General features: G+C 39.3%; 1 protein-coding gene across 1 annotated transcript; it reads left to right on the top strand.

The window, feature by feature from the left end:
- The first annotated feature begins 235 nt into the window (after positions 1–235).
- Positions 236–17,856, top strand: LOC110163471 (scavenger receptor cysteine-rich type 1 protein M130-like). The gene is made up of 10 exons (XM_055148664.1): positions 236–322; positions 2,938–2,967; positions 6,322–6,612; positions 7,725–8,021; positions 10,007–10,291; positions 11,326–11,598; positions 11,762–12,043; positions 14,830–15,156; positions 16,376–16,461; positions 16,634–17,856. Exons 1-10 carry the CDS (start codon positions 277–279, stop codon positions 16,655–16,657), a joined length of 1,941 nt encoding a protein of 646 aa, XP_055004639.1. The 5' UTR covers positions 236–276; the 3' UTR covers positions 16,658–17,856.
- The last annotated feature ends 3,025 nt before the right edge of the window (positions 17,857–20,881 follow it).

The raw sequence follows: 20,881 nt of genomic DNA, 5'->3' as shown, positions 1-20,881 counted from the left end.
TTCGACTGTTGATTCTGTAAAAGTGTTGTTGAGAAAATATGAATTATGCATTTCTTATTTGTTATAGTATTCAAGTAAATGACATTTTGTGGGCTGAATAAATCCATTATCAGAACTAAGTATCATTTTAAAGACGCAAGAGCTGCGTCAAGAGAAAAGCCACAAGTGATGAAGAGATAAACTGTAAACAAACTGTTCAAAACAGGAAACCGTCTGAGAGCACAGACCGAGTCCACACGCAGCGGTACTGGTCCAGGTCCAGATCCAGACCTGGTCATGGCCCACGCATTCATCCAGGTGTTTTTGTCCCTCTGCAGCTTCGGTAAGAAACGTTTATTCATTTATTTATTGCTGTAAACTGGTTTCAACATGACAGTTTTGTAAATGCATTATTAACAAAATGTATATTGATCCAAAGCAGATCATGTTATTGTTTTAATATTTTTTCTACTGTTTATGTACATCTGTTAAAGTCACAGACTGTACTAGGAGTTCACCAAAAAAGGAAAAATCATGTTTATTTCATTTATTTTTTTCATTTTCATTGTGTTTATTGCTCTGAAAAACACAATCCTGACTCTTTTTTAGCCTGGAGGATGCCCTACTTGTTTCCATGTCAATATTTTTCCTTTACCTGTAACATGCATGTCCAAACTATGGTCCGTGGGCCAAATGTGGCCCTCAGATGAATTTTCCTCGGCCCTCAGGCTTCCTGTGAATTGGCCTAAATTAAATGGCATCAAATATGAATAATGAACTTTTTACTGCAAGTTTTTTGAAAATTGACTTTGATAAAGCTTTAATATTTAGTGTGTATATGTAAATATGTATTAGAGCTGCCGCCGGCTACAGACAGACTATAGCGACATTATTTATTTATTTGTGAATTTGAGTTTGACGCTGCTGGTCTAACGTGTTAAACCTGCACATATTTCAACTATTCACTGTTTTGAGCTCCAGTCTCGATCTGCTTCGTCTGTGTTTACATATGTGTAAAGTTTGGACACCCTTGAACTATAATTTCCCACACGGCATGAAGCTTCAGTCTAGAACAGGGGTCATCGAACTAAGGACCTCGGGCTCAGACTCGGGCCCCCAGCCCGGCTGAACTGGCCCTATGAGGCGATTCTCAAAAGTTGTCATGGCCTGTTGATTTAAATGACTTTGAGGCAAATAATAACACGTCTGCATCTTGTATTTTGTTGATTTTTTCCATTTAAAAAAATATATTTGTATTAAGTATTTATATTTAAATAATTATATGATGTATTTACATTTGCTGCTGAATTTGCCACAAAATTTTCGTCACCTATGCCCACACATACTATTGATTTTGATTCCCGTTATTCTGTTGTTGCTTTAGTTTTGACCTGTAAATGGTCGCCTGCTCATTTCATTTTCACCTTAACCTAGATAATGCTCACCTGCATAGATATGTAAGTAAGTAAGTAAATCTTTAATTATATAGCACCTTTCACAGATAAAAAAAAAATCACAAAGTGCTTTACAGAGCAAAACAGCATAAAAACAACATAAACAAGAACAGAGGACACAGTCAACTAAAAGCCTGTCTAAAGAGCAGTGTCTTGAGCTGCTTTTTAAAAGAGTCTATAGAGTCTGCCTCACGTAGAGCTTGGGGCAGGGTGTTCCATAATTTGGGAGCCACAGCCTGAAAGCAAACGTCACCCCGAGTTTTAAATCGGGTCTTTGGGACCATCAAGAAGCCCTGACCTGAGGACCGGAGGGCGCGGCCTGAGGAGTAGGGGCGCAGTAAGTCACTGATGTACTGGGGCACTTGTCCATTTAAAGCTCTATAAGATAAAAACAAAATTTAAAAATCAACACGGAGCTTAACAGGAGCCAGTGCAGTGAAGATAAAACAGGTGTAATGTGAGTTTGTCTGTTTGCTCCTGTTAAAAACCTTGCAGCTGCATTCTGTACAAGTTGCAGCCGCTTAAACGTAGAAGCATTAAAACAAGTAAAAAGAGAATTACAATAATCTAAATGAGATGAAATAAAAGAGTGAACAATCATTTCAAGATTAGTACACAGACACTGTGGGCAAGGTCCAAGGACACTGAGGGAGCTGGAATCACACCAGCCAACCTGTGGGTCAGTGGATCTGACCGCTCAACCTGTGATGTTTATGTCGAGAGCTGGAATCAAACTGCCAACCTTCAGATCAGTGGGCGAATGCTCTACTGCAACCCCGATTAAGTTGTAAGAAGTTTGCAGAAAGCCAATTTTTTATACAAAAGAAGCACTGCAGGAGGGTTTTCAGTCTGTCCATTTCTGTTTCTTTAAAAGAACAATACAACTGTAAATCATCCGCAGACAAATGATAAGAAACATTCTTGAAACATAAACTGTAGCGGGGAAGTTGATCTATTGTTCACATTATAATTTCAATTTTTTATGTATTTATTTGATAGGCCTATTTATTTGACTTTTATTAAGTGCTGCACATAATTATTATTAATACAACTGTTATTAATATTATTATTGTTAATATCAACAGGCCTACCTACAATTTGTAATTTTTCACCCTCTGCCAGTGTCACCAGATGTTCCTGACCTTGATATTTTATATAAGAAAATAAATAAATGGAATATCTGTGGTATTTCAAATTAAACAAAGTGTGAAGTACTTAACAAATATGTGCCAGGGATTATGTGTTGCGTAATTTCTACTCCACGCTGAGGCCTGCAGGTGTTTTTTTTTGGTCTGGGTCGTACAGTTCTGTTATACGTTTGGTGACCCCGGCTCTAGAAGTATGGTTTTAATATTCTGTTTCCATGGAGACATGCAGAAACTTACATACTTTATCTTTAACTCAGAGAAATGTCAAATCCAACAGTATGACAGGACACTTTTAAATGTGGCTAACGTTATATTTTGTGACATTAATAAAACACTTGTTGGTGTGTTGTGTGCAGGGCTGCTGTCTGCAAACGTCACTTCAACAGGTAAATGCACAAACACACAAATAATGTTTAAACTGATCTGGTTTCATGAAATACTGCGGCTCTTTTAAATATATATGAATAAACAAAGAAATGAAATAGTGGAACAGTGTGTTGAAAATAAATCTAAAGCATTTTTGTACATTTGTTTTTCTGATATAAATTTATTGGGGTGCCACCAGTGTTGGGAAGGTGACTTTTAAAATGGATTCCCCTACAGATTACAGATTACATACCCCAAAATGTAGTTTGTAACGTAATCCATTAAATGACTTAAAGTGAGTAACGTAATCTGAATACTTTGGATTACTTGATTTGCTGTAGAGAAGCAAAGACTCTGATTTCTTCACATAAGAAGTTTTGTCTGCTAAAAAAAAAATAAAGCTCAGACTTTCCTATTGATAGAAGAGGAGGAGACACAATCCATGTGGAATGGTTTCAGCCTGTTAAATCCTATTTTAGTCCTGTCTTAGATCTGCTTTAGACCTGGTTTTAGCCCCAGTTTAGATCTAGTTTAGACCTGGTTTAATCCTGGTTTAGACCTGGTTTAGACCTGGTTTTAGTCCTGATTTAGACCTGGTTTTAGTCCTGATTTAGACCTGGTTTTAGTCCTGGTTTAGACCTGGGTTCAGTCCTGGTTCAATCCTGATTTAGACCTGGTTTAGACTTGGTTTTAGTCCTGGTTTAGTGTCCCACTCATTGAAACAGTAACTGTAACTGAATACAGTTACTCATAATTTGTACTCTGATTACGTAACTCCAGTACATGTAATCTGTTACTCCCCAACACTGGGTGCCACACATATTTTTTTTTTTGTAAATAGCACTAATATATGTGTAGACCATTTAAAATGTGTAAACAAAAACATTTCAATTCCAGATGGAGGCAAAAGTGAAGTGAACATAATGTGATTTTAATCTGGAAACTAGGATTAACATCAGAAAACACATCACATTTTTATATTTTCTCCTCATTGCACCGGCTCCCCTTTCATTTCAGAGTTAAAACTCAAAAAAATTCAGCAGAATTTTGGACTAACTGTAAACAAAATTAATAAACACTGTACATGTGTTGCAAGAATTATCAAGCTTGAAAAAAAAAGCTTGGTAATAATAAGAGTAATAATAACAAAACAAGAAAAAAAATCTGACCTAAATGAGGCAACAAACACTTTTCCAGTTTTCCAATAATTGTCAAATTTGTCAATGTCAGTTTTTCCATTACGTAAATAGTGCGGACAACATTCATCCAATCCTCAGGGCAAAGAACTTTATCACTAAGCCACAAGTATATTCTAAACAGTGTTGGGGAGTAACAGATTACATGTACCGGCGTTACGTAATCAGAGTACAATTTATGAGTAACTGTATTCAGTTACAGTTACTGTTTCCATGAGAGGTAATTGGATTACAGTTACTTTGTTGAAATAAATGGATTACACGGTGGTATATTCCTGTTTTCACATTTGGGGCTTTATCCCTTTTTTTTTTGTTTGTTAATTCCACTCATTGCCGGACACTAAACCAGGACTAAATCAGGGTTGAACCAGGACTGAACCCAGGTCTAAACCAGGATTAAAACCAGGGCTAAACTAGATCTAAACTGGGGCTAAAACCAGGTCTAAAGCAGGTCTAAATCCGGACTAAACCAGGACTAAACCAGGTCTAAACCAGGACTAAACCAGGTTTAAACCAGGTCTAAACTAGATCTAAACCAGGACTAACACAGGACTAAAACAGGATTTAACAGGACTAAACCATGGCGTGTGGACCGTGTTTCCTCCTTTTCTATCAATAATATTTTTAAACGGTTCAGTAAAGTCTGGGCTTTTTATTTTCTTTTAGCAGACAAAACATCTTATGTGAAGATTTCCGAGTCTTTGCTTCTCTACAGAAAACCAAGTAATCCAAAGTATTCAGATTACATTACTCACTTTAAGTAATTTAATGGATTAAGTTACAAACTACATTTTGGGGTGTGTAATCTGTAATCTGTAGGGGAAAACATTTTAAAAGTCACCTTCCCAACACTGATTTTATGAATATATATTTTTCTCACGTTCTATAAGATGAGCAGACCTGATCCCAAAGAACAGTCTTTCCAAATTAAAGTAACAGAGAGATTGTTTTCAATACTGCTCCTAACCTGGGACCAGAACTGTGAAACTGGGCATTCCCAAAGTATATGAAAATGTTGGGCGCTCCCTGTCCCAAACTTTCTCCAGCAAGCGGTACCCTCCCCACAGCAGCGCCCTGTGAAGGCCCCCGACAAAAGCGTATCACATTCTTCCAAACAAATTCTCTCCAGTTGGTGGATTCTGTGCACTTCACATTATTCTGCAAAACATCTTCCCATTCTTCTAATCACAACGTAAACCCTGCTTCTTCTTCTTCTTTCCCATTTTCCCTTTATATTTTTAACCTCACTGACCTCACTGCTCTGGAGCTCAGTACAGAGTTTAGAAATAACTTTTGATCTTAGTTCATCTCCAAGTGCTTTTAAAGAGATATTGGTAACATTTTGTAATAACTACACCTTATTTAGCCTTAATAAAGCATGAACAAAGACTTAATTAATAATGATTCACACTTAGTAACTACTTAATTACTACCTGAATTAACACTTAACTTGCACTTAATTCACCTGTGCTGTAAATAGTTACTCATAAGTGTTTCTTTCTTAATTACTCATGAACTAACCATTTGTGTGTTTACAAATGCATATTTAAGTTCACATTTGAGCATTTATTAAGGATTAGTAAGTTATGAGAGAATGATTTAGTAATAATGCAATGATCATTCAGGCAGCTGTTTTCTGTTAGTTAAGTCTTTCTGAGAGCTTTTCTAAAGTGAAGACTAATTGTCTTTTATTAAACATTTGTTAAGGTTGGTCAAATTCCAGAGAAACAATAATGCATTACTAGTAAATCATTCTCTCATGGCTTATTAATCATTAATAAATGCTCAAATGTTTACTTAAATATACATTTACAAATGCACACACAAATGGTTAGTTCATGAGTAATTAAGTAAGAAATACTTTTGAGTAACTACAGCACAGACAACTTAAGTGCAAGTTAAGTGCTAATTCAGGTAGTAATTAAGCGTGAATCATTATTAATTAAGTCTTTGTTCATGCTTTATTAAGGCTAAATAAGGTGTAGTTATTATAAAGTGTTACCGAGATATTACATATATAGAAAAGATTTTTTTCTTGCTCTGAATCACCGTAAACAGCACCCAAAAAAACGACAAGAACTAGTCCAGCTAGAATTGCAAAAACACAAATGCCACATGTGTGAAGTATTTTTCAGTGTCTGAACAGATGAGTTCAGGGTCAGTGTTTTGTTTCCCCAGAGCCGTTTAACCTTCGCTTGGTGGGAGGATTCAGCCTCTGTCAGGGAGAACTGGAGCTTCAAATGTCTTCTCTAAAATGGACAGCAGTGAAGCCACACAACTTTAACCTGCAGTTTGCAAACAGAGTGTGTGCCCAGCTAGACTGTGGCACTGCTCTGTCTGTTCAGATGAAAACAGGTTCAGTAAAAGAAGTAGCCCAACTCTTACCTGACTGTGTGGAGAGTTCTTTGAGACGGTGTTTCAGGAGTGATACTGTTTCCTCTGAGTACAGTCTGGAGCTGCACTGTTCAGGTAAAAACTCAAACACACACACACACACACACACACACACAGCACTGTTGGAGACTGGACATCTGTGTAACTCCGACTGATACTTTGCAGTGATCTCAAGCTGGGGGTGTTCTACACATTACACCATTACAGACAGTGTTGGGAGTGTTACTTTTAAAATGTATTCCCCTACAGATTACAGATTACATACCCCAAAATGTAGTTTGTAATGTAATCCATTAAATTACTTGAAGTGAGTAACGTAATCTGAATACTTTGGATTACTTGATGTACAGTAGAGAAGCAAAGACTAAGATATTTTAACGTAAGATGTTTTGTCTGTTAAAAGACAATGAAAAGGTCGAGTCTTTAAACATATTATTGATAGAAGAGGAGGAGACACGGTCCACGCAGCATGATTTAGTCCTGTTAGATCCTGTTTTAGACCTGGTTTAGTCCTGCTTTAGACCTGGTTTAGACCTGGTTTAGTGTCTGGCAATGAGTGGAATTTCTGAGAAAAAAAATATATAGCCCCAAAATGTGAAAACAGGAAAATACTGCCATGTAATCCATTAATTTCAACAAAGTAACTGTAATCCAATTACCTCTCATTGAAACAGTAACTGTAACTGAATACAGTTACTCATAGTTTGTACTCTGATTACGTAACGCCAGTACATGTAATCTGTTACTCCCCAACACTGACTACAGATGCATGTAGCAGTTACCATGGTGACACAATGCACACATTAGCAAACATAGAATATATTTTTTTTTTAAACTTAAGAGGGATTTTGTTTTATTTTACAATGAAGTTTCACAAATTAAACACATTTAAGATCAAATTCAACTATATGCTCTAATGAATGAAGAACTGCAATACAAAAGCAAAGACTTCTTAAATCATTACTTTAGCCACAATTTGCAAACAAGAAACATTTCTCGTTACACAAGTCTCTGTCACAACAACACAGGGTTTAAATGAATCAGCAAATGTGATCAGATTATGCACGTGTGTTATTGTTGTCGTTGTAACATGTGTGTTGCACCGGCTGCTGTCTCTGAGTTTCTGAGATCATGTGATGTGTTGCGTTGGTTCTGAGCTGATGTCACAGACCTGTGTGTGTTCACAGAGTCGGTGCGGCTGGTCTCTGGGCCCAGTCTGTGCTCAGGATCACTGCAGATCCACCAGAACCAGTCCTGGACCCGGGTCTGTGAAGAGGCCTTGACCCAGCGGGGGGCAGAGGTGGTGTGCAGGGAGCTGGGCTGTGGGGCTCCTTCTCTCTCCCAGGGGGGTTTCTCTGTAGAAGGACAGGTTCTTCTGGGGCAGATGTTCTACTGTGAGGGTCATGAGTCTTCTCTGATGGACTGTCCCAGCTCCAGCTCAGACACCTGCTCCTCAGGGCGAGCCGTGAACCTCACCTGCTCAGGTAACAGAACAGAAAAGTGATCCATCAAATCAGTTTCATCCCCATTTACAGATCAGATAAAATACATTTTAAAGGGGTTTATTTAAAAAATATTATTTAGCACCGGATCACAACTGTATGGTAGGTGCTGTATGGTAATACTTGCTCAATTCATGCGTTAAGGTCAAAATGCTGTGGTTTCTCTCACACGGTTCCTTGTGTTACTTCGTATTTTTATTTATTTTTTTATTTATTCAATGTTTTACCAGGTAAGTCAGTTGAGAACACCTTCTCATTTACAATGACGACCTGACCAAGAGGCAGAATAAAACAGATGTACAAACAGAAAACACTCACACATCGATCATAACATGAAACAGTGAATAGAGATATAAGAGAGTGAAACAATTACAGATTAAAGATATAAAAGTGCAAAACAAGTAAAAGTGCAATGATCCTGTAAAATACTCTAGATGGAGTTTTTAAAAGTCGACAGAGGTAAAAACAAACAAAGTTTTAAAGTCTGTTGAAGGTGGTTCCAGTCACTTGCTGCAGAAAATTAAATAAGGAACGGCCCAAAGCTGAACGGCTTTAGGAACAACCAGGGTTATGTATCTGTTAGAGCGCAGTGTGAGTCTGGAGCTGCGGATGTGCAGGAGTGAGCTGAGGTAGGACAGAGTTTTACCAATTAAACATTTATAAATGAAAAGTAACCAGTGTGTTTGTGTGCGCGGGTGTGGAGAGAGACACTTAAAGTGTTGGCCTTGCAGCAGGGAGATTGATACAAACCACTGGTCCACATAGTGACCTGTCCAGTTAACAAAGAAAAGCACCTTGGAGGTAAAACTATGGGTCTAGGGCCCTGAGTAATATATAAATGTGACTTTTTTCAGAGAAAATATGACTATGATAATAGATTCAACATAAAAAATTGACTAAAAATAAGAAGAATATATCAGAATTGAATTCCTTGTATCAAACAAAGTAGAAAAATTATATTATACAACAATTTAAGACTGAAGGAAAGCAGAGATATAACCTTTTCTCCTTTCTGCAGGGGCCATTTTGGATTTTATGTATACCAGCCACTAGGGGGCGCACCCCAACTTGTATCCATGGATTTTTGAAAACCTTAGGCCCAAACCCTGCCAAAAATCTAAAACTTTTCCAGAAGTGTACGATTTTCATGAATTCCCCCCTGACTATAAAGCTCTCAAGAATCAATTTTGTTTAAAGGGACAGTTCACAATTTTGGACATAGAGCCTCATTTCCTAGTTATACAGTGTTGGAGACGTGTGGAGACACTTAAAAAAAATTCCATCCAGTCTTTGTATTTGAAGAGGTCACTGGTGCTATAGTGGCTATAGTTATCCATGTCACTAAAAACACTCCACAAAACACCCGAAGCAAAACAATTATTACACCAAACTGTTGATGTAAATGTCTGTGTGGACAGAATAATGTTTGAAGTAAAACTGACCTTGCATCGCATGTATCGTGGCATGTTGAGGGACTATTTTCTCATATATCAGTCCGCCGCTGCCGAGCTTTCTGTCAGGAAGTACAACTCGCTGCTGCTCCTCGGACATAAATCCTTCAAATGCAAGGTCAGTTTTACATCTAAAATTATTCTATCAACACAGACATTCACATCGACAGTCTGGTGTAATAACTGTTTTGCCTCAGGTGCTTTGTGGAGTGGGTAAGACTGTTTTTGTCCATTGACATGCACTAGTCTAACACCAGCGACCTCTGCAAATACAAGGACTGGATGGAATATTTTAAAAAGTGTCTCCGCACATCTCCAACACTCTGGCTCACTAGGAAATTAGGTCCTATGTTCAAAATTCTGAACTGTCCCCTTAATACAGTACCTTGTAATTGTTGCTTTTCCCCTTTCTGGCTTCTGCTGCAAACGTGTAGCTGCTATGAAATGCCCCTGTAAGAAGCACATGTTAGCTGGCCACCTTCTGTGCTCATCTTCACTTGATTGTTGTTGTTGCAGACCCGGACCATGTCAAACTAGGAAGGCGTTGTGATGGATTGATTTCAGTTAAACACCAGGGCGAATGGAGAAATGTGGACATGACGGAGTGGAACCTGGAAACAGCAGCTTCACTGTGCCACCGATCTAACTGTGGGACTGTGACTTCATTCGGTGAGGCCCTTCCTTCACTTATGCCTTCTTGGCAACTCAGCTCGTCCTGTGTCTGCTCCACATCTTCCCTGAGAGAGTGTGTGACTGTACATCATATAAATGTAGATTACATCTGGCCACTTGTCTGTTCAGGTAAGTCTGCAACCAGTGCACATCTAAGAGCCTGTTTACACTAAAAACAACAAAATATTTGATCAGAATTGCCTTTTCGTTCGTGACAGCCTTTTTGGGGCTTAAAAACACAAAAATATGAAACCACCCTCCAGAGTGGAAAAGCTGAATATGCTCCTCCGTAGCGTTTCCTTCTACACTTCCCAAGATGCAAAACTCTGGTCAGATCTGCTCAAGTCGAGTACACGTTTACATCACATATGCTGTGTGATAATGTATTACAGCACCATCGAGCCGCCTGGCATCCATACCCAATCAAATTCCACATACTTTTGTGTCACTGTATGCACACAGATTTCCTCACAAAAATGCTTGTCTAAATGCGGAATAAAAAGTGAAGACGCGACAACACTTCTCAGACAGTCATCATATAAACGTAGCCTGAGAGTTCTTTTACGTTTTACAGAAACAAAATTTAAAACCACGTGGCTAATTTGCATAAACTAAGCGCTCAAAAAAACAGCTAGCTCCTTGTGCCTCGACGCGGTCAGCTTCTGACGGTCTTAAAAAGGACACGACTATAAGTGTTCTTTTTGTGACAGGGGTGTTCTGCTAATGGTGAGTCTGTTCTGTGCCAGTAGTTGTAGCTACGCTGTTTTCCGATTGTCTATGGTTTGTTTAAACTGTTTTCCTCAATAGCATCACATGATGTCACAAACCCAGCCAATCAGGAAGGCACAAGTCACAGAGATGTGGTCCAATAAGGACACAGATCGTTCCGTCTCTGGAGCCATTTTCCATCAGATTAGTGTGAACGAACACTGCATCCACACTTAAAAGAACTCAAATACACACTAGTGTGGATGGGGCCTAAGAGTTTAGCATCTGAGCAAAAGAACTGCTCCTCCTGCTCTGTACACGCACAGGTCTGCATAATGATGTGATCTACTCCCCCTGAGTTGAATTTTAAACCTGGCATGATGAGAATACAATAGAAAACTTTTAACATTAACACAACCAACACTGAGTCAGTCTACACCATCCTGTGTTCACAGAGTCGGTGCGGCTGGTCTCTGGGCCCAGTCTGTGCTCAGGATCACTGCAGATCCGCATGGACGAGTCCTGGACCTGGGTCTGTGAAGGGGCCTTGAACCAGCTGGGAGCAGAGGTGGTGTGCAGGGAGCTGGGCTGTGGGGCTCCTGGAGAGGGCCAGGTTCTTTTGGGGCCGGTGTTCCAATGTGAGGGCCATGAGTCTACTCTGAAGGACTGTCCCAGGTTCAGCTCAGACATCTGCTCCTCAGAAACATCTGTGATTCTCACCTGCTCAGGTAACAGGGGCATTAGAAACAGTGGTGGAGAGATGAAGGTGCAAGGGTGGTCAGAGTTGGTCTGTGTTTCCCCTAACCACAGTTATTGTGCCGACCTCTGGACATTTCCTTTTGTGCTTTTATCACATTCCTCATAAGCCTGTTTCACTCTGACTTCTTTCAGAGCCAATCAGGTTGGTGGGGGATGCCAGTCGTTGTGCTGGAGTTGTAGAGGCGAGACACAAGGGATGGTGGCATCCAATCTTAATCACTAAAGAATGGGACCTGCTGCAGATGGTGTGTCGAGACCTGCACTGTGGCTCAGCTGTTTCTGGAAAAGTGATAGAGAGAAGAAAAGTTATTTGGGATGTGTCACATGATTGTGTGAAGAAAGCTCCAATAAGCGACTGTCTTCGGAGTGCAACCAACATAGGCTCACGCACGGTGCAGGAGGCTGTGTGTTCAGGTAAGAGCAAAAGTCTGAAATAGGTTTTATTTCATTCCAATTATTTCAAATTGTATTTACACCTGTTTGTACACACCTTCTGATTCGATGCTTTGTTGTTGTTTTTTTTCTCTTTGTTTACTACTTCCTACATTTCAACAAAAGCTATATGGAATTATATAGCAAAGAAACAAAAACACAGTTAAATATTTTATAATAAAATCCTCAAAGTATCCACCTTTTGCTTTGTTAACAGCATCTTGGCCTTTTCTCAGTCAGCTTCTTGATGAAGTCTCCTGAAAAGTCTTTCACTTCACATCTGTGCCGTGTCAGGGAATACCAAGAGTGCAAACGAGTGATCGAAGTAAAGATATTTTGGCTTCATTTTTTGTTTACTAAATTCCATATTTGTCACTCATAGTTTTGATGCTTACAGTGAGAATCTACAGTGTAAATAATCATGGAAATAAAGAATCATACATGAAAAAGTGTGTCCAAACTTTTGAGTGGTAGTGTAATTGTAAAACTTGAAATCAGCTTTTATTTCATGACATTCAACATCAACAAATAACAAAACCAGTGTTGAAGATCCTTCAAAAAGGAAATTTTACCTGTTATTTGAGTTGTGGGGGTAATTCTGTTACCGTTTGACAAAAGTATAAATTACCAGATAAAGTAACTATTAAATTGCCAACAAAAAATGCTCAAAAATACAGTAAAAACGAGCTCTAATCATCATTAGTTATGCCGAATATTACTAAATGCACTCAGAACCAGTACTATAAGCTGTTCTCCACCACTGAGATCAAGCACCACAGCCTCACACCTGTACAGTCACAACAGAGCAAACAGTTGTCCTCTTTTACACAACAGACTTTGTCCAAACAGCATTTACCAAACGCACTGATATCAGAACATTACAAACATGTGCAGGCCACATGACTCCAGGCAGACTCGTGTAAAACCAGAGATGAACTATCCACTATCCACTATCACCATGCTGAGGTTATTTTAGAGATCTGTAAACTCCAAACGCACGTGTCCCTCTTGCTGCTGTCGTCTGTTTTTGCTCCCATTACGAAACAGTCGCCAAATAATGATTTGTATCCATAAAATCCACAAGAATCCATAAACCAGTGAAATGTTAGGAGTTGATTTCTTTTTAGCCAGTCACTGTCTCATGCTTTTCTTTATTGTAATTGAACTGCAGAGAAAACAGATATTTTGACGTGAATATTACGTTTTATGTTATAGCCTACACATTTATTTTAAAAGCAAAGCTTTTGAGCTGATTATGATGTGTTTTTGAAAAGGGAACATAGTTATAGCACAAAGGACTGCTCCACAAAGTTGATGTTACATAATATCTCCTTTTTAAGAAGCTCTGTGGGTTTTCTGTAGAATTTAGCTGTGCTCTTCTTCTGGTTTGTCCCATATCTGAGATGAGAACAAGCGACAAACAAGTGTGCATGCAAATTATCGCGGTAATCCAAACTTCATATTATCTCAAACTTTTACGTGAGTCCAGGTCAGACTGTGGTGTCTCTCACCAACCAAAACATGCACATGGAGATTGTCCTCCAGCCAAGTCTAGCACAGTTTTCTGCAGCATAAATATTTTTGATCAAATACTGCAATATGTATTGGTAATGTGTACATTTATATTTTACACAATTTTAGACAAAAAGGACATCTTTCCCAGCTTCAGATTCATCTGTGTAAAGTGTGAACCCCAGAGTCAGACAAAGTCTGCACTAAACCAGTGATTCTCTGTGGTCCCCAAGAGACGGACTAATCTTCTGAGCTGCTCTGTCAGATGAATGACAGAGCACAGAAAAACACATGAGCAGAGCTGAATATCGTACTAAGGAAAGGCAGGACAGAGTACACAAAAACCTCTTTTAAAGATTTATAGCATACAGTGCAAAGAAAAAGGTTTACATTTTACAGATAGTTAGAGAGCAATCTCTGCATGTTGCATTAGGGTGCATCATTTGCCCAACTTTTTGAAAAAAATTTTGAAAATCAATGTGTACCTAGTATAATTTTTTTACACTTGACAAAGTAAAATTCCATGAGAAATTTCATGAAATTCTCTCGATGTCTACTGGGTCCACCAAGCCTCTGAAGTTTAGCCCTATAGTGTCAGTGGAAGTTATAAATATAAATATGGACATAATGAATCATCTGGTACCAGTTTTATGTCTCTGTCATAAAATTCAGATATGGAAAAAGTATAATTTCTTTGGGACTCAAGGACCTTGAATAAGCAATTATTATTAGAAAATAATAATAAAAATGAAAATTATATACAGTTATTAATAAAATGAATGACCACAAATAATAATACATAAATTAAAATAAATAATTAAATTATTATTATTATTAGTAGTAGTAGTAGTAGTATTAGTATTACACAAAATTAAAATAAATACAACATTATTTTTTAAATTATTTGATTTAATTATTTTTAATTGATATTGTCACATTTTAAAATTGGGTACAAGTCAATATTTGACATGTATATCCCCATAGCCTACACTACCCTTAGACGGTTAAGTTATTGGGTTCAAAAGAATATGAAGGCCCCAGTCTCCTCTCTTGGAGTCTGTGTTACTGAAGATGCACCTCCGTCCCAGAGAAGAGTCCAGGCGCCCAATCTTACAAACCCAAGGTCCCTAAATCTTACCAGGCACAGCATGTGAGTCTCTTAGCATCACCAGAAGGCAGTCTTCACTACAACAGCAAATACAAGCACAGCAGATCTTGTTCAGGAAGACAATGTGACTGATCACCTCTCTCCACAGAGTTGCTGAATCGTCCGAACATCTCCGTGTCTGTCTCTGCTGACGGGGCTCTGGAGGCCGAGGCACAGGGGGTCCGGGTGCTGCTCGGCTCAGACTTCAGCGTCATATGCTCCGTTGAACCACAGTATCCAGGAGGCATCTTCCAGCTCATCTCTAACACTCCCAACCCTGAGAACCTCACCCTGCCAGCCGTCAATCACACCGCCCACTTCCTGTTCTCTGACGCTGGTCCCGCCCACCGAGGAGGATACACCTGTGTTTACCACCTGCACGTGTTCAACCACAACTTCTCGTCTCAGAGCCTCACCCTGCAGCTCTCTCTTGGAGGTATTCAGGTTTTATCAATGATACGTTGCATATTACCTTCAGAACAATATTAATCCTGTTTTAATGCATGCATCACGAATTTCGGATTTCCGGTCTTCGTGCAGTGCATACTAGGTGGTTTGATGCTTACTTTTTCAGAAAATCCTTTCATGTTTGTTTTCCCAGTGTGATGCATCTATTGACAAAATCGATTTTTCCAAGTCTTTTGAACCATATCACTTTTGTTTCTGGTTCTGATATTGTCATATTTTAGTTTTGGGGACATCGTAATTGTGTGGTTGTTGGATATTAAACAGCGGAAAATGGGCTTCGGAAGTTTGCAAACTCCATAAATGCAAAAGGGAATCAGATGTATGTGACTGCAAACCTCCGTTCAAACTGTTTCTCTTCCCAACGGAATTGAAAAATAGTGAAATTGAAGGCGATGGGCAGGATTGATCCACAGGAAGAACAAAAAAGGAAACCTTTGACTGCCTAAATCATCCTGAGTTTGCAGAGAACATTTTGTATGTGGAGAGCCAACAAAGCAAAATCCCGATCCCTCGCTCAACCTCAGTTACGAATTTAAAAAGTCAACGCCAAAGCGAAAGGCACCAACTGTTCACCAAGAAACACCTTCCACTGCAAAGAGACCAAGACGTGATGTTGCTGTAAAGTCGAACAAGAAAGTGCAGCTCAGTCTGTTTGTCTTCTCCACCTCTCGATTAACAAACGGGATTTTGTTTTGTTGTCGCTTCACATACAAAATGTTCACTGCAAACTCGGGATGATTTCTTAGGCAGACAAAGTTTCCTTTTTGGTCCTTCCTGTGGATCAATCCTGCCCATCGCCTTCACCTTTCACTATTTTTCAATTCCATTGGGAAGAGAAACAGTTTGAACAGAGGTTTGCAGTCACACACATCTGATTCCCTTTTGCATTTATGGAGTTCACAAATTTCTGAAGCCCGTTTCTTGAGCCGTTTTCTCGGCTGTTAGGATCCAACAACCACACAATTACAATGTCCGAATCCTAAAACTAAAACAATATCAGAACCAGAAACAAAAATGATATGGTTCAAAAGACTTGAAAAGATCCATTTGGACAATAGACACATCCCAATGGGAAAACAAACATGGCAATTTGATGCTCACTTTTTCGGAAAATCCTTCCCAGTATGCATTGCGTAATGACCAGAAGTCTGAAATTTGATGCATGTATACAATGCCTTGTGTTCTAGCGTCTGACTTCCAGCTCATCATAAGAGTGCTGATCTTAGTCCTGTTGAAGCTTATTTACATACCTGCCCTCTGCTGTTACTATAAGGTACTGCACCCTCTTTTCCGTCTTCTGGGGCCAAAATAAACACAAATGCAACTGTCTTCATTTATTCACAGATTTTAAATGTTTAAAATATTACTTACCTATTTATTTTAGAGGCAATTATTGTTAGTTGCTTTGCTTTTTAATGCAAGACTTTTTGTGTGTTTTGTTTCAGGCCACCAGGGGGCATGCTCGCTGAGGACGACTCAATGCAGCTTTATTCTCTATGGAGTGCACAAAGTGTGTTTTTTTTCTTGAGTGTGCTGCATTTTATTCAACAGTACCATATTTTTCGAGCTATTAGTCCTGCTCTTAAGACTCCAACCCCATCAAAAAACGACCGCACGCCCCACAATCCAGAGCACCCTATACACGAATCCACTCGGGTGTCCCAGCACGACTTCAGTAAACTACAAAGCCGCAAACACACACGGAGCAGACAACAACCGCACAACGAAAAACACCCACAGACACACTCATCACTCCACGCCGACGAGGAACGGAATGGAGGAACGAACCGAAAAAGCGAGTGCAATGTGCCACTTCTAGACACGACTGAACAACTGAGTCACTGCGAACACGCCGACAATCCGTGGTCCCAGACACACCCTCCCTACACGCCACAACTGAACAAAGCCCAGAGTCACCGTGAACGAACAAACAAACAAAACCACTCACCCATCCACAGTGTTGGGAAGGTTACTTTTAAAATGTATTCCCCTACAGATTACAGATTACATACCCCAAAATGTAGTTTGTAACAGAATCCATTAAGTTATTTAAAGTGAGTAACGTAATCTGAATACTTTGGATTACTTGATATTGTCATGCTTTTTAAAACTACATGGATGTAGCAACCACATCCTGAAAATTCTTATTATGTTCAGTCTTTACTTAACTAAAAATTATATTGTTTATGTTATAAATATTATTGATAGAGAAATGTTTTCTATATGAGATCACAATTATGTCCACCTACTGTTAGGTGTCATGTTGCATTTGTTTAGTCCTAGTTTAGTCCTGGATTAGTCCTGGTTTAGTCCTAGTTTAGTCCTGGTTTAGTCCAGGTTTTAGTCCTGGTTTTAGTCCTGGTTTAGTCCAGGTTTAGTCCTGGATTAGTCCTGATTTAGCTCAAAATGTGAAAACAGGAAAATACCGCTGTGTAATACATTTATTTCAACAAAGTAACTGTAATTCAATTACCACTCACTGAAACAGTAACTGTAACTGAATACAGTTACTCATAATTTGTACTCTGATTACATAACTCCGGTACATGTAATCCGTTACTCCCCAACACTGACCCATCCAACTGCTGTGTTTCATTTAAAGTCAAGTGTGGTTTATTTGTAAAAAAAATAAGTTTAAAAAACAGATCATTTAATGACGTTTTATAATCCAGAGGAAAATATGGTAATATTATTTGCTGCAGTTGTATTATTATTAATATAATTTTATTGATTCTTTTTATGAGAAAAAAAATAAAAAATATATTCTAACTCTTTGCTCGTACTATCATGTTTAGTACATTTTTGTATATATTTTAAAATACATTTTAATAAATATAAAAAAATCACTGATTAAAATCTTTCTCTACTTTAAGAGGAGACACCAAACTTTCTCTCTAATTTATGTAATTAATGTCTCTCTCTTTTTTAATTTAAATTTTTAATTTTATGATGATTATTATGTTTTGATTTGTTTTTATTGTAATTTTAATGTTTTTTTTTTTTTTTTGTTTTTGTTTTTTTTCTATAAAGCGCTTTGAATGACTTTGTGTGAATTGTGTTATACTAAAATAAATAAACTTATCCTTGCTTTGCCTCACAGTCTTGTACTTAATAAGCTTATTAAAAATCATACTGAAGTATTTGTTGATACTTAATCTGTCTGATTCATTGAAGTTTTAACTCCATAAAATAAGGCAAATTTAGAATTTTTAGGCAAATTTTCAGTAAGACTCAAATAATAAATAAGATACCCAAAATACCCCTAAACTTTTTGTATCTACAGCAACAAAATAACACAAGAAATTTAAACCTGTCTTTGTTCATTTGTCTGTTTTATATAAATATGGTTAATGTTGACTTGTTTTACACACTGAATGCTTTATTTTTAGAAGAAAATATCCGTTAATACAGATAACAAATCCTGTGTGCTTTCTACCGAAGGTTAAAGAAAAAAGCAAAGCATCGGATTTATAAGTAAAAACAATAAATATAATTAACCTCTGTGTTTTCTGGAGACACTGTACACTTTCTTTGCTTTAAGGTCGTTGTTTTAGTTCAAGAGTTTTTCAAAAACAAGTTCTAAACCTGTAGAACGGCACCACCACGACGCTGCACATGCTCTGATTACAGTAAACAAGTCACAAAGTACCACACAGAACTTTATGAAGCAGCACAGCAGACAGAGACGAAGCACGAGGAGAAGAGCCAGAGCAGAAGAGCCAGAGCCAGAAGAGCCCAGAAGAGCCAGAAGAAGAGCCAGAGGAGAGCCAGAGGAGAAGAGCCAGAGGAGAGAGCCAGAAGAGCCAGAAGAGCCAGAAGAGCCAGAGCCAGAAGAGCCAGAGAGAGAAGAGCCAGAGAGAGCCAGAGAGAAGAGCCAGAGCCAGAAGAGCCAGAGAGAAGAGCCAGAAGAGCCAGAGAGAAGAGCCAGAGCAGAGCAGAAGAGCCAGAAGAGCCAGAGAGAAGAGCCAGAGCCAGAGAGAAGAGCCAGAGAGAGAGCCAGAGCAGAAGAGCAGAGCCAGAGAGAAGAGCCAGAGCCAGAAGAGCCAGAGAGAAGAGCCAGAGAGAAGAGCCAGAGAGCCAGAGGAGAAGAGCCAGAGGAGAAGAGCCAGAAGAGCCAGAAGAGCCAGAGAGAAGAGCCAGAGCAGAAGAGCCAGAGCGAGAAGAGCCAGAGGGAGAAGAGCCAGAGCAGAAGAGCCAGAGGAGAAGAGCCAGAGGAGAAGAGCCAGAGCAGAAGAGCCAGAGGAGAAGAGCCAGAGGAGAAGAGCCAGAGGAGAAGAGCCAGAGCAGAAGAGCCAGAGGAGAAGAGCCAGAGGAGCAGAGTAAGAGAAGAGCCAGAGGAGAAGAGCCACAGGAGCAGAGCCAGAGGAGAAGAGCCAGAGATAATTATAGAAAAAGAACATTTCCAGAAGAAGAGCTTGTGTAATATAAAGAAGCCGTGCGTTGTGGTCATGAAGCCGTTTGCGGAGCATCTGGCTCTCGTTACAACACTTCTCTACATCCAGTCAGGTAAGGAAACTGACTACAGTTTGACGGGAAAGTACGCATTAGCATGCTAGTTGTTGTTACATTATTACCAAGAACCAGGGGAAACAGTCGCATGACACGATCTCAGACGCTTGAATCTGATGTGATGGTGCATTTTCAAGAATCAAAAAAAAGCAATCTGATTGAGACCAGGACCAGACCGGGACTGAGACCAGGACCAGACCTGAGAACAGGACTCTTACTGGGACTGACACCAGGACTGAGACCAGGACTGAGACTGGGATCAGACCGGGACTGAGACTGAGACAGAACCAGACCAGGACTGAGACCAGGACTGAGACTGAGACCAGACCAGGACTGAGACTGAGACCAGGACCAGACCAGGACTGAGACCAGGACTGAGACTGAGACCAGGACCAGACCAGGACTGAGACCAGGACTGAGACTGAGACCAGAACCAGACCAGGACTGAGACTGAGACCAGAACCAGACCAGGACTGAGACCAGGACTGAGACCAGGACCAGACCAGGACTGAGACAGACAGACTGAGACAGGACCAGACCAGGACTGAGACTGAGACCAGGACAGGACTGAGACCAGGACCAGACCAGGACTGAGACCAGGACTGAGACCAGGACTGAGACCAGGACTGAGACCAGGACTGAGACTGAGACCAGGACCAGACCAGGACTGAGACCAGGACTGAGACTGGGACCAGACCAAGACTGAGAACAGTTTAGACTTGGTTCAGTCCTGGCTCAGACCATATACGGTGCAAAAGTCCAGCATCACATTTTAAATCACTGTTTATTTTTGGTTTCATATTGAAAAACGAATGAACGAATGAGACACGGGTTCAAATGTTCTTAATTTAAGTCATTTTATTTTAGCTAGATATTTATTTTTTTCCAGTGTTGGACTCAAAAGTATCAAAAATTACTTACTGATCAATACTAAGAACTAGAATCAAAACTGGTTATTTGAGCAGATATCGATACCCAGAAAAGTCACAAAAATGCACCTTTCCAGAATAGTGTTAGAATCATCTGGAGCTGTATCACAACAAGTATAAGAGCACACTGACAGAAATACTCCCATTGAATTATTCCTTAATATAGAAATAAAGGTTACATGTACCGGAGTTATGTAATCAGAGTACAAATTATGAGTAACTGTATTCAGTTACAGTTACTGTTTCCATGAGTGG

The sequence above is a fragment of the Boleophthalmus pectinirostris genome, unplaced genomic scaffold (assembly GCF_026225935.1).
Source record: "Boleophthalmus pectinirostris isolate CB_2022bp ecotype Guang Dong unplaced genomic scaffold, ASM2622593v1 HiC_scaffold_12, whole genome shotgun sequence".
NCBI classification, from domain to species: domain Eukaryota; kingdom Metazoa; phylum Chordata; class Actinopteri; order Gobiiformes; family Gobiidae; genus Boleophthalmus; species Boleophthalmus pectinirostris.
This window is presented reverse-complemented; position numbering and strand designations above follow the sequence as displayed.

Bases quoted from the DNA above. Each gene is read 5' to 3' on its own strand.
- LOC110163471 (XM_055148664.1), top strand. From the start codon at position 277: ATGGCCCACGCATTCATCCAGGTGTTTTTGTCCCTCTGCAGCTTCG. The intron at 6,613-7,724 runs GTAAAAACTCAA...GTGTGTTCACAG, and splicing joins TCTGGAGCTGCACTGTTCAG to AGTCGGTGCGGCTGGTCTCT. The intron at 10,292-11,325 runs GTAAGTCTGCAA...CTGTGTTCACAG, and splicing joins CTGGCCACTTGTCTGTTCAG to AGTCGGTGCGGCTGGTCTCT.